The sequence below is a fragment of the Erpetoichthys calabaricus genome, chromosome 2 (genome assembly GCF_900747795.2).
Source record: "Erpetoichthys calabaricus chromosome 2, fErpCal1.3, whole genome shotgun sequence".
Taxonomy (NCBI): domain Eukaryota; kingdom Metazoa; phylum Chordata; class Cladistia; order Polypteriformes; family Polypteridae; genus Erpetoichthys; species Erpetoichthys calabaricus.
The window spans coordinates 321,342,032-321,356,219 of record NC_041395.2 but is presented as its reverse complement, the minus strand read 5'-3'; the positions used below and the strand labels follow the sequence as shown (position 1 = coordinate 321,356,219).

The following is a 14,188-nucleotide window of genomic DNA, read 5'->3' as shown; positions in this document are numbered from 1 at the left end:
GGAGAAATGAATAACACTCTCGGATTGGCTACTTTCACCATCACAAGCCGCCTTTTCCTCTATGGTTGCTATGCGTTCTCTCTGCAGTACAGTATTGCCACGAAAAAAGCCATAAAAAATTGCGGAGGATATTTGTGGTTTCCACTAACATTTATTAGTTAGATTCTAAGGAAAAATCCGCAAACAACTGAGGCTGCAAACTCTGAAACGCAACTTTGCGGGGGTCTACTGTATTGCAAATTTAAATTAAAATGGATACATTTGCCATCTTGCCTATCAATCTACACTCAATAGCCCATAATGATAAAGTGAAAACATGCTTTCAGAACAGTTTACAAATTTATTAAAAATCAAAAACTGAAATCTTTCATTTATAGAAATACTCAGACCCTTCGTGGTAGCATTCCAAATTGTGGTCAGATGCATCCTGTTTGCTTTAACTCTCCTTGAGATGTGTCTAAAACTAGATTGGGGTCCACCTGTGGCAAATCAGGTTGATTGGACATCGTTTAAAGAGGCACACACCTGTGTATAGCAGGGTCCAAAATTCACAATGCAGGTCAGGAATAAACCCAGCCATGAAATCCAAGGAACTAGGGATTAGGGCGAGGGGATGAAACCATTTCTAAAGCTTTGATTGATGTCAAGAGCATGGTGGCCTCAACCATTTTGAAATGGAGGAAGTTTGGAACCATCAGGACTTTTCCTAGAGATGGCCATTTGGCCAAACTAAGTAACCAGTCGAAAAAGGGCCTTGGTTGGGGAGGTGACTGAAAACCCAAAGGTCACTCTAACTGAGCTTCAGAAGGAGAAGGATGACCAACTCAGCAACACTCCATCAATCAGGCGTTTGTGGCACAGTGGCTGACCGTTTTCTTTGCACTTGTGCTATAAATAGGGCAGAGTTCACTACTCTTGTAACCTTTACTATCGTTAACGAATCCACGTTAGTCAGTTTTTTTTCAAGTAGGCTTTAGCTCCACGTTTTTCAGCTTACTTTTGAACTCTGACTTACGACTTTTGCTTATCCCTTTGGTTTTGGTTTGCCTGCTCCTTTTTTTGCATGAGTCCAGGTGTACTTCTTTTTTATCACTTGGTCACAACTTTTAATCAAATGAATCCCCTGAGACTGTGCATCTCTAAACATGCTAAAAATATTCAAAAATATTCTCAAAGATTCAGAAATATTCTCACAAATATGCATATATTCTCAAACCTACTTAATTTAATTAATTTGACATATTTTTGCTCCTATTATCTCAGTAGTCCTGAAATGTATGGCCGCTCCCAGCTAGTCCTCATTGAATCTTGAATCAGGTGACACGCAGATGTAAAGATGGACTGAAATGAAGGTAATATGGAAAAATAATTGGGAAAGAGAGAAAAAAAGGTGACAGGTAGTGCTTTTGAGGTGAGCAAGGAAACATTCCAGCTGAGCTGGCTGGCTAGGGGCTTAACTTATTGTGTAGCCAGGCCCAGTAGGGCCGACAATTGATTGTATTTTGTTTACTTTCTTTATTCATCTATTTTGTACATCTTATAATAAAATCATTTTTTGTTTGATATTTTTACATCACGAGGCATGGTGGCGCAGTGGTAGCACTGCTGCCTCGCAGTTAGGAGACCCGGGTTCGCTTCCCGGGTCCTCCCTGCGTGGAGTTTGCATGTTCTCCCCGTGTCTGCGTGGGTTTCCTGTGGGCACTCCAGTTTCCTCCCACAGTCCAAAGACATGCAGGTGAGGTGGATTGGTGATTCTAAATTGGCCCTAGTGTGTGCTTGGTGTGGGTGTGTTTGTGTGTGTCCTGCGGTGGGTTGGCACCCTGCCCGGGATTGGTTCCTGCCTTGTGCCCTGTGTTGGCTGGGATTGGCTCCAGCAGACCCCCGTGACCCTGTGTTCGGATTCAGTGGGTTGGAAAATGGATGGATGGATGGATGTTTTTACATCACATTGTAGTTGTGTTAATATACAAGATTTATGTATTATGTGTTGTATATGTATGATGTTTCTCAGACATTTGCTCCTTTTTTTAGCTTTTTGATCATGTTGCTGAATGCCTTGGAGACTTCATGGAAAAACGTAAGATTAAAGACAAGAAGCTTCCTGTTGGATTCACCTTCTCATTCCCCTGCAGGCAGAGCAAGTTGGATGAGGTAACGTCTTCTAAAACGTTCCACACAAAATGTCAGTGCCTTCTTTCTTAAATTAATAGATTGACAACTTTGTGATTACCCAGGATCATTTGTCAAACCCTATGTCAAACCCTATCCCCATATTCACTCTTTTCCCATTGTCTCTGAAGTCCCCAAATGGACTGCATTTCTTGTTTTAATGTTCTGTGTCATTATTGGAATGGCTTTGACTATATATAATGTTATGTTGTGTAACAAAAGACAATGAGAGATCTTAAAGGGTTGGGGCACTAGCTGTAATTTCCATATACGGTAATTGTTGTCAGAAGAACAACACAAGCGATTTAACATCCATCTGAGTCTTTCGAGACGTGATTCTACGGCTAGACTGACTCAAGATGGAGGTGGTGGTGTTTATTTTATTATTTTTTTTTTTTTATATTTTTATTTTATTAATTTTCATTGTAATCATTCCATACAAACAGATCAATTTATAACCCAACAAAATTGAAGACAAATCAAACCCCACCCCTGAGAAGGAGAGCTTAGCTAAAGGAAAATTGCTTAGGGCTTTTTAATAAGGCAACATTAAACAAAAGAAAGGGAGAAGTAAATATTTATGTAAATAAGAGATGGAGAAGGGAATTAAATGCGGTGATAGTTATTTCTCTTATTCTAAAATAATATTGATTAAATCCTGCCAGGTTTTGAAAAAATTTTGTACAGATCCTCTAACTGAGAATTTGAATTTTTCCAATTTGAAATAATAAAGTATCTATCTATCTATCTATCTATCTATCTATCTATCTATCTGTCTGTCTGTCTGTCTGTCTGTCTGTCTGTCTGTCTGTCTGTCTGTCTGTCTGTCTGTCTGTCTATCTATCTATCTATCTATCTATCTATCTATCTATCTATCTATCTATCTATCTAATATAAAACATCGGTTTCCCACTGACTTATAAGAGGAGAATTAGGATTCTTCCAATTTAACAAAATAAATCTGCGTGCCAAAAGTGTGGTGAATGCAATCACCGTTTGCTTGTCCTTCTCCAATTCAAGTCCATCTGGAAGAACACCAAACACAGCTGTTAATGGGTTAGGAGGGATTGTGACCCCAAGGCTGTCTGAAAGGCACTTAAACATTTTTGTCCAAAATGATGTTAGTTTAGTGCAGGCCCAGAACATGTGACCCAGTGAGGCAGGAGCTTGGTTGCAGCGTTCGCAGGTTGGATCTTGCCCTGGAAACATTTTGGACAGTTTTAAGCGAGACAGATGAGCTCGATACATAATTTTTAGTTGAATAATTCTATGCTTTGCGCATATAGAACTCGAGTGAATTCTCTGCTTTGCTACCTTCCACTCCTTTTCTGATATATTGATTAAGAGATCTTCTTCCCAATGTCCGCTTGGATCTTTGAAAGGTAGGGACTCTAATAAGATTTTATATAATGCGGAAATAGTGTTTATGTGTTTGTGCCTAGATGTTCATGGGCTAACTTTAGTCTTGACCTGATCTTCTTTCTGGACACTAAAGATTTCCTTCTGGCACACCTCCCTTGATGATCTAATTTTTGCAGCCTCATCCTAATGGTAGACTCGTGCATTTTGAAATCAGCAGTGGCAAGAGTTACCTGTAGTTCCCGGGATGAGACTCTGGGGTTCTTAGAAACTTCTTTCAGCATCTTGCATATTGCTCTTGGGCTGAACTTCACAGACAATCAAATGTTGTTATGTCCAAAAATTTTAAAAAAGAAAAAATATTACATGGGTTGTACTTACTCTTTCACATGATTGTGAATGCATATAACATAGAATTGTGCAGTACAAGCTTACTTTTGAGATGCAGGCAATGATGACTGTGCGATTCTTAATTTTTTTTTTTCAACTGCTCATCAATCAGTTTACAGTATCTACTCACATATAAGTTGGGTCTTGAAACCCGAAAAATGGATCATAAAGTCAGACCCCGACTTTTCGTTCAAAAATGTGACACTTTTTTTTTTTTGCATCTTCTTGCCTCCTCCAATCTCACACCAGTTTCTCAGACACATCGAATTTTGTTGCAGCAGCGCAGTTGCCAATTTCTTTCACCACTTCAGTGACTTTTAGTTTAAAACCAACTGATCGAACGCTCCATCGTAGATAAGGGATGCTCTTACAATAAAGGTGTATGAGGGTGTGAGATACAAAAGACACAAATCAGTGCAAACATTTTACCGCGCAGTCACGTTGGCACAATAGAGAGAGGGGGTTAGGAGCACACCCTGATACAGCGCATTGCCACACCCACAGTGTGCTCCCTCTGTGGTTACTCTCTCAGGTGGCCGTTAGCATATCATAATCTCTTGGACCAATAGCGTGAGTTTTCTCCATTTGACTTACACAACCGACATTATAAAATGCCAGAAATTATACGATAAAATCAATACCCGACTTATCCACAGGAGAACTTATCCGCGAGTATATACGGTAATTTGTGTTTTAGTTTTTTTTTTCGTAGTTTCATGTCAGCTCTTTGTCACTAGTCACTAGTGTTAGTCTCTTCAGAGTAGGAGGATTGTGTCACCGCCACTCAAGTTGTATGAACAGGATTGCCCGCTGTTGTTAATCTGTACTGTTTTAATTCTTTCCTTCCCAGGGGATTCTAATTACCTGGACTAAGCGCTTCAAAGCAAGTGGTGTGGAAGGAGCAGATGTGGTTAAGCTGCTAAACAAAGCCATCAAAAAGAGAGGAGTAAGCGATTTTATTTTATTTTTTTGGGACATATGGCTTTCTTGTAGAGAATGTTGACTTATCAGTGAATAAGGCATCTCTATGCACTCCAGATTTGCTAGTGCACATTTTCTTCCAGCAATATCTGGCGATTGTGTGTAGTGTACCATAGATCTCCCAAGCACATCTGAGTTGTAGGAACTGCTCAGTGACGTAACTTCAGTATTGTTATGTTCTTCTCATAGGATTATGATGCAGATATTATGGCTGTTGTCAATGACACGGTGGGAACAATGATGACATGTGGGTTTGATGATCAGCGTTGTGAAGTTGGCATCATTATTGGTGAGTAGATTTCTCAGTCAAGAGAAGCTACTGTGGCCTGACATCACAGTCTGGGCCCCAGTTTTGTATGTTAACCTGAGATGTATCAAAGCGAGGGTTTATGCAGACAACTATGTAGTCAAGAAGCCCAGTCTTTACAGCAGACAGGGCAACAACGAATAGAGAGTGTGGCTTTCTCACCATATAGTAACTGCTACTGAACTGAAGTGGATTAAAGAACCGAATTTCACTTAGTAAAACCATGCTGAATATGGTAGAGTTCATAAGTCACTCAACACGTTAATTCAAAGGGACCTTTAAAGTTTTTAAGACCAATGCCCAATGTGGTGATATATTTTCACTACAAATGTCTGACTTAATTAGAACTTGGGGACACAGACAGACTCCTGTAACTGAAGCAGACACAAGCTATCATATTGCCTGTCTCTTTTTTTTCATGATTTTGTTTTGCAATCCGACCCCAGCCATTACAGGCCTCTTCATGCTGTTAACTACAGAGATTAGCAAGTACCGTATATACTCACGTCTTGAAACCCGAAAAATCGATCATAAAATCAGACCCCGACTTATACGCCCGTTCAAAAATGCGACACATTTTTTTTTACATCTTCTTGTCTCCTCCAATCTCACATCAGTTTCTCAGACGTATCAAATTTTGTTGCAGCAGCGCGGTTACCAATTTCTTTCACTACTTCAATGACGTTTAATTTAAAACCAGCTTCATATTTTCTTCTGATCGAGCGCTCCATCATAGATAAGGAATGCTCTTATGATAAAGGCGTATGAGGGTGTGAGATACAAAGCATATAAATCAGTGCAAACGTCACTTCGGAACAGTTTGGGTATACCGTGTGGACACGTAGGCACAACAGAGAGAGAGAGGAGTTAGGAGCACACGCTGATACAGCGCATTGCTGCACCCACATAGAAAAAAAGGCAGTGTGCTCCCTCCATGGTTACTCTCTCAGGTGGGTGTTAGCGTATCATAAACTCTTGGACCAATAGAGTTTTCTGTGTTCGACTTATACGACCAACATTATAAAATACCAAAAATTCAAGTCCCGACTTACCCCCGGGAGAACTTATCCACAAGTATACGAGTAAGTATAAAAAAGTACGGTAAATGTTGATGAAGAGCACCATCCAAGAGCAACGCCAAACAACTCAATGCCGGTTCTGACAGGTCCATCCTAGAGCCGAGTTTGTGATGAGTTTCAGCTTCTTTGATCCTGTCAGTCGTTTGTTGAGTTCAAGTGTGTTTTTCAAGTTTGTCGTTAATAATGGATATCGAGCAATGCATTAACACGAAATTTTGTTTCAAATTGCAAAAAGCTCAGGAACCCCATCAGATATTAAAATCGGTTTATGGTGACTCAGCACCGACAATTAAGACTGTTTACAAGTGGTTTGATCGATTTCGTAATGGATCTGATTCGGTTGAAGACGAGAAAAGATCAGGACGTCCTTCAACATCAATAACCGAGGAAAATGTTGAAACAGTTTCATTCTTCATCATGACAATGCTCCTTGTCACACAACCCTTCTAGTATGACAATTTCTGTCGAATAAAAACATCACGCTGTGTCCGCATGCACCTTATTTGCCGGATCTGGCACTGTGTAACTTCTGGCTGTTCCTTAAATAGAAAATGACCATGAAAGGCAAATAATTTCAATCCATTGAGGACATCCAGACAACCACGACAGCCCAACTGAAGACACTCTCGAAAGAAAACTTCCAGAACTGCTTCGTGAAGTGGCAGGAGCGTTGGCATAGCAGGAGCGTTGGCATAAGTGCAATCGAAGTGGAGGAGAGTATTTTGAAGGGAACTAGTAGTTGTAAATCTTATGCTGCAATAAACATTTGTTTTATAAACAATCACCGTATTTTTTGATCACACCTCGTATACTCGCGTATAAGTCGTGTCTTGAAACCTGAAAAATCAATCATAAAATCAGACCCCGACTTATACGCCCGTTTAAAAATGCGACACATTTTTTTTTTTTACATCTTCTTGCCTTCTCCAGTCTCACATCAGTTTCTCAGACGCATCTAATTTTATTGCAGCAGCGCAATTACCAATTTCTTTCGCTACTTCAACGACGTTTAATTTAAAACCAGCCTCATATTTTCTTCTGATCGAACGCTCCATCGTAGATAATGGATGCTCTTACGATAAAGGTGTATGAGGGTGTGAGATACAAAAAACATAAATCAGTGCAAACATCGCTTCAGAATAGTTCGGGTATTACCGTGTGGTCACATAGGCACAATACATAGAAATAGGCCGTGTGCTCCTTGGTTACTTTCTCAGGTGGGCGTTAGCATATCATAATCTCTTGGACTAATAGCGGGAGTTTTCCGCATTCGACTTGTACGACCGACATTATAAAATACCAGAAGTTATACGATAAAATCAAGCCCCGACTTATCCGCGGGACAACTTATCCGCAAGTATATACGGTACATCCTTTCTCCACTTTTTGCAAACCAATTCTTTTGTGTTCTGAAAAGGTACTGGCACTAACGCCTGCTACATGGAGGAGCTGCGACACATTGACCTGGTGGAGGGGGACGAGGGCCGCATGTGCATTAACACCGAGTGGGGTGCATTTGGCGATGATGGATCACTGGAGGACATCCGCACCGAGTTTGACAGAGAAATTGACCGAGGATCTCTCAACCCAGGGAAGCAGCTGTAAGAGCCGTGCAAGTATTGAATGAGCAGCATGTGTGGCTGGAGGCCTGGGTGTAGACCTGAAGCCTTCAGAAGGTTAAACAATGATTTTGTGATTAGAGGTCAAAATCTTTCTTTTAGAATGTTGACTTACCAGTGCATGTAAAATATGTACAAAAGTATAGCATATGTCATTTCATTATTTCTGAACTTTTTCATAAGTCATTATAACCTTAACCCTAATAAGTCATTATTTTCATAGCAAATCAGCTTAGGGATAAAATCACACCAGTGTCTCTCAATCAGGCATTGCTTCATGGCAAACGTCTGCCGTAATTTCAGGTTTGCATATGTAAAGAAAGGCCTTTGGTTAATTGTGCAAGGAAAGATTTAGATTTCACTTGTGGCAGATGGCCAGGGCCCTTGACCAGCCACGACGCCTCTTCTTTATATGGTCTGAGGGAACAGGCATAGACTGATCAGTACCTCCCCCAGGACGCTAGATGGCAGCCCCCCTGGGTCGCAGTGGTGCCTCGGATTCCCGCAGGAGTTCTGGAGTTCTCTACAACCCTGTTGGGATCCAGGGGTGCCACCAGGGGGCACTGCAGTTGTTCCTGAGTCCGTGTGGGCAGCTGTTCCACCACACCCGGAAGTGCAGCCGGAAATGGGTCATCAAACACCTGGAGCACTTCTGGGTGGGTTATAAAAGGAGCCAGCAGCCACCCCTCTGGGCACCAGAGTCAGGAGGAGGGAGACAAAGCTTGCCAGAGAGGAGTGGAGGAGAAGAGAAGATTTATTATAAGTAGAGTGTGCTATTGTGCTTATTGGGACTGTGTTGTGCCTGTGGGAATGGGGAAGGGCGAAGAAAAAGAGAATAACTTGAGTTTTTATAAGTATGCCTCTAGTGTCTGTCTGAGGCTGGTACGCCCCCTAGTGGTCTTGTTACACGCTATACATAATGTTACAAATTACTGGCAGGACACCTTAGATGTTTTCAGTTGTCTGACACATGAATAACGACTTTTTTCTTTTTTTTGATATGCAGGTTTGAAAAGATGGTCAGCGGCATGTACATGGGGGAGCTTGTGAGGCTCATCCTCGTCAAAATGGCCAAAGAAGGCCTTCTCTTTGAAGGACGGATCACACCAGAGCTGCTCACCAAAGGGAAATTTGATACCAAACACGTTTCAGCAATAGAAAAGTAAGCTCCTTGTCAATATGGTTTCATTTTTGTCTGCTTCTTGCTAAAGTTCCTCACGTTTCAACTTTTCTACTGTGAAAACATTTTGAACAGATAAAGCCATGCATAAAGCTGTAAGCAACAGACATCACATAATATTTTTTTTCCGTGTTACTCCATGTATTTTATGAATCAGCACCCTTACCCACAAAGAGGTTTATTAGAGAAGTGAGAAAAATGGGCCAAAAATGTGTTACTGGAAAAGTAAAACTTTAGTGGCCAGAAACCAAAATGTCAGCCAAAAATTGCAACAAGTTCAAAACACACACTGTAGGTCTTTGTCCCTAACCAGAAACATATAGAAAAATGAATTGTGTCTTTTTTTTGTATTTATCTGAAAGCTAGGAAGTCAAAGTCTATGCACTGCCATCTTAAATAAAGCTTGGAACGCGGCACCACCATCCCATGCGATGTAAATCATGTGATGGCAACTGGGACAGCAACCATAAAAAATCATGGCTGGGCCTGCTTTAAAAGAATCTACGTACACTAGAAATATAAAATCCTAAGCCTAAAAGTGCAACAAGTTTATGTGACGTTTTTATGTCATGTTTTTAGTCACGCTTTAAATCAGGCTTATTTTAAAACCTACATACTGTATATATGTTTGGTATCATTCTTTTCAGAATTTATCAAACTTTAATGTGATGTTGTTAGATTTTCAGATCCTTATTCCATTTTTAAATTATAAACTACAAATATCAAGAACTCACATCCCGCGAGACGAGACTTTGTGCCAACAGATTTAACCACCCCCAGTGCCGGAAATAAAAGACAAAGAGTAGATGACAAAGTAGAACGTTGTAGAGACAAGGCAGTGAGACAAAAGGACAGCTGCTGTACAGGCATTTAAAATGTTTGAAGGGCCGCACGACAAGCAGATCACGTGACACGGCAGCAGCAGCAATCTGGCAGCTGATCGAGCAAAGAGGAGGTAAATTTGTTTCCCATTGTATCACCGTTTAAGAGGAGGTTTTGGAGGAGGCGCCTTCTTGGGGTGCGTTCAGCCCCCCTCTAAACAATGCGAGCGGCAGAGACACAAAATGGCTGGCGCGTAGCGCATACCGGGGGGGTTGGCAAACAAACTGAGCAGGGGGCGAACCCCCTAGTATAATATAATGACACTAATGACACTAAAAAATAAATTGTTAATTATAAAAAAAAAGTCCAAAATACAGTGATCCCTCGCTATATCGCGCTTCGTGTTTCGCGGCTTCACTCCATCGCGGATTTTAAATGTAAGCATATGTGAATATATATCGTGGATTTTTCACTGCTTCGTGGATGTCTGCGGTCTACAGTACGTGTGCTTCCACAGTAGATTTGCCCATTTGAATTGAAACAAGGGACGCATTTGAATTGAAACAAGGGACGCTATTGGCGGATGTTTTTTATTGTTAATTCCGAAAAAAATAACAAAAAACGGGAAGGTGGCATGGTGGTGCAGTGGTAGTGCTGCTTGTTTGCAGTAAGGGGATGAGGGTTCATGTCCCTCCCTTGCGTGGAGTTTGCATGTTCTCCCCGTGTCTAAGTGGGTTTCCTCCCACAGTCCAAAGACTTGCATTGTTAGGTGAACTGGTGGCACTGAATCAGTCCGTTTCTGTGTTTGTGTGTGTGCCCTGCGATGGACTGGTACCCTGTCCAGGTGTTATTCCTAACTTGTGCCCTATGCTGGCTTGTATAGGCTCCAGCCCCCCTCTGCGATCCTGTTCAGGACTAAGTAGAAAATCACTGACTGACTAAAGAAATGGCTGCTTTGAAAAGGATGCCTCCTCTCTGCCCCCATCAAGTCAAGTCAAGTTGGGGAGCATGCACTGGTACAGTACGTTGCTGCACCCACCACACGTCGAAAGAGCTCGGGATCCCGGTTGGGGTCGCGGTCCAGTCCTACCCTCCGGAAATGACCCTCTATAGCCAGGTGTTACGTGGGCGACCCCTTGGCCTGGTCCAGCCACTTGGGTTCCCAAAAATGAGGATCTTATGGACCGGATCACCCTTGGGGAAGTGCGCCACATGGCTGTGGTGCCGTAACTGATGCTCCCTCACAATGCAGGTAATGTGCCTCATTCAGGACTCCATGAGCAACACAATGTCAAACCAACGGTATAGGATTTCGTCCTTTTGCACAGATATCGGGAGCGCCTCACACTCCTTTCCAGTGACCTCATGACCCCCCCATGCTCTCTCAATCTGTCTACTGACTTCATAGGAAGAGTCACCAGAGACATGAATGTCACTGCCGAGGTAAGTAAACCTCTTGATGTGGTCGACACTCTCTCTGCAAACAGACACATTGCTGATGGCCGTTCCCAAGAGGTCATTAAAGGCCTGGCATTTTGGTTTTTATCAGGACATTCGCAAGCCCAGACACTCAGACTCCTCACTCAGTCTCTGGAGCGCCTCGATCAGAACCTCCATTGACTTTGCAAAGATCACAGCATCGTTAGCAAAGTCAAGATCCATGAATCTTTCTTCACCAACAGACACCCCACAGCCGCTGGACCCCACGACCTTGCCCAACACCCAGTCCATACAAGCATTGAACAGAGTAGGAGCAGAACACACCCCTGATGAACCCCAGAATCAACTGGGAAAAGCGCAGAGGTCCTGCTTCCACTCTGCACAGCACTCACAGTACCAGTGTACAGGCCGGCCATGATATCCAGCAACCTCGAGGGGATCCTGCAAACCCTCAGGACGTCCCACATGGCAGCTCGATCAACTGAGTCAAACGCTTTGCAAAAATCGACAAAGGCTGCAAAGAAACTCTTAACAAAAAGGTTTAACTTAATTTAAACTTTATTTAGAAAAATTCTCCTGAGTGGATACCTTTTTCCTCCTTATAGAGGAGTTGGGATATATATTTTTATTATTATGATTATAAAATAAAAGAATCCAAAGCGTTTTGCATTACCCATGTATAGGTACAAAGGGGCTGTAAGGTTTGACTTTGGAGGGGGTGTGCAGGATGTGGGATATGCTGGCAGTTTGAGAAAAATAATCATTATTATTTAACAGTGATACAATACTTAATTTAATTAATTTAATTTAATACTGATACAGTAGGGCAGGGGTCAAACGCGGTGCCTGGAGGGCCGCAGTGGCTATGGACTTTCTTTCCAGCCACTGTAACCAAATACAAAATGCTAATGGAGCATACTGTGTTTCCTTTATTTTAATTGTTATGTTAAACAATGAGATACATATTCAACTAACAGATGGGTAGGAAAACCTATTTACACCTAAGTATGCATTCATTTTTCCATCCATCAATTTTCCAGATCCACTAATCTTGAGCAGGGTCACCTGGATAACCAGAGCCTATCCCAGCAAGCAACAGGTGTGAGGCAGAAACACTTGAAAGACACGTCTCGTCCATCAGAGGGTGAACACAAACACACAGACACACACATTAGAGCCAACTTAGCAATGCCAGTTCACCCAACCTGCATGTCTTTGGAAGAATCTGGAGCACCCGGAGGAAACCCACGTGGACATGGGGAGGACATGCAAACTTTAGGCAGGAAGCCCCTGAGACATGAGCTCTGTTCTCATTGCCACCAATGTGCAGCCCACCTCTCATTAACTCTTTCAGGGCTAATTTTTTATTTCCATTTTCTCGCAGGTCTGAATATTTTCCCCAAAAACTCAGTTTTCTAAAAAGCATACAAAGCAAACACTATAAGTATTTAACATTAAACATTAGCTTTCTAAGATCGGCTGTCACACTGCTTACATACTTACTACATTCCTGTTTGTCTAACCATTTATATTCTGTAACGCACTATCTGGAAAAGAAGCAGCTACCTGCCTTGCCTTTCTTTTTTCATTTCCAGATCACTTGCATCAAAATCGGAGTTTAATAAGTCAGAGTCTGATTCAGCAATACTATGCAAAAAGCAAAGAGATTAACAATGCCCACAGAGTATTATGCTTTGCACATTCACTTTGCTCTTTTGCCCGACGTCGATGCCATTCTAGACGTTTTTTACTCCACGCTGCTCACACACACAGGGATTTGATGTCAAGTCAATGGTTCTAACAGTCCTCCTAGCAAAGAGGGTCTACCCGTAACGTGGTCTACAGCTGATTATTACCCTCTGCCCCTGGATGTCAACTACAGTCAACATCCAACCTCAACCCCTGCTGTCGACAAAAAGAGCCCTAAAAGAGTTCAAATGCGTGAAAAGCAAAATATGACAAATGCTAAGCTACTCAAGTTTGCAAAACAATTGGATCTGTGATATCAGAAAAATGAAAATCAGAAGTGGAATTAACTGATGTGGCAGAATGAAAACACATTCATTAACAGCTAAGTAGTACTTGGGTGATGTATCGTGTTAGCCATTATGAATGTAGTGAGAAGTCAAGCAAAATGACCCCTTTTATTGGCTAACTAAAAAGATGACAATATGCAAGCTTTCCAGGCAACTCCGGCCCCTTCTTCATGGTTGTTAATGAATTATTCAGAAGTGATTTGCTAGGTTTTATAAAAAATCCGTTTTAATTATGTATATGGCTTGTTGTGACTAACGCTAGAAATCAAGATGATTACATCTTGCCTGACGAAGGGGCCTGAGTTGAAAGCTTGCATATTGTCATCTTTTTAGTTAGCCAATAAAAGGGGTCATTTTGCTTGACTTCTCACTACATAAATGAAAGTAGAAAAGGAACTGAAATAAGTTTGCCGTCTAGCTATTAATTCTAGTTAAAGCACAGTAATTTGTTAAAATTATATAAATAAGTAAAAACTTGGAAAGAAAGTGATTTGTTGCATAACAAGAATACAAATGGCACATGTTGGGCAAGAAGATCAGGGACTTGCTGCGATTGTTTGCGAATAAAAAGATTAGAATATGGAGGCTTTCGTGGCAACTCAGGCCCCTTCTTCAGCTAAGTGGTAGATTGGTTGGAATAAAAATGGTTGCCCTACGTTGGTTATCTGTTGGCCCACTTTGTATCTCATCATTGTTTTGCAGCCAGTTAAAAGGAATAAAAAGGAATGAAACCATCAATTACAATTATAATAATACATTTTATTTATATAGCACAATAAAAAGGAATGAAACCATCAATTACAATT

At 41.5% G+C, this 14,188-nt stretch overlaps 1 protein-coding gene across 1 annotated transcript in view; it reads left to right on the top strand.

Annotated features, from left to right (window-relative positions):
* hk1 (hexokinase 1) overlaps positions 1 to 14,188 on the top strand; it is a 122,130-nt gene that overhangs the window by 58,024 nt on the left and 49,918 nt on the right. The window contains exons 4-8 of the mRNA XM_028795965.2: positions 2,032 to 2,151; positions 4,769 to 4,864; positions 5,089 to 5,188; positions 7,703 to 7,886; positions 8,911 to 9,066. Of these exons, the coding sequence (XP_028651798.1) occupies positions 2,032 to 2,151; positions 4,769 to 4,864; positions 5,089 to 5,188; positions 7,703 to 7,886; positions 8,911 to 9,066 (656 nt within the window). The remainder of the gene's footprint in view (positions 1 to 2,031; positions 2,152 to 4,768; positions 4,865 to 5,088; positions 5,189 to 7,702; positions 7,887 to 8,910; positions 9,067 to 14,188) is intronic.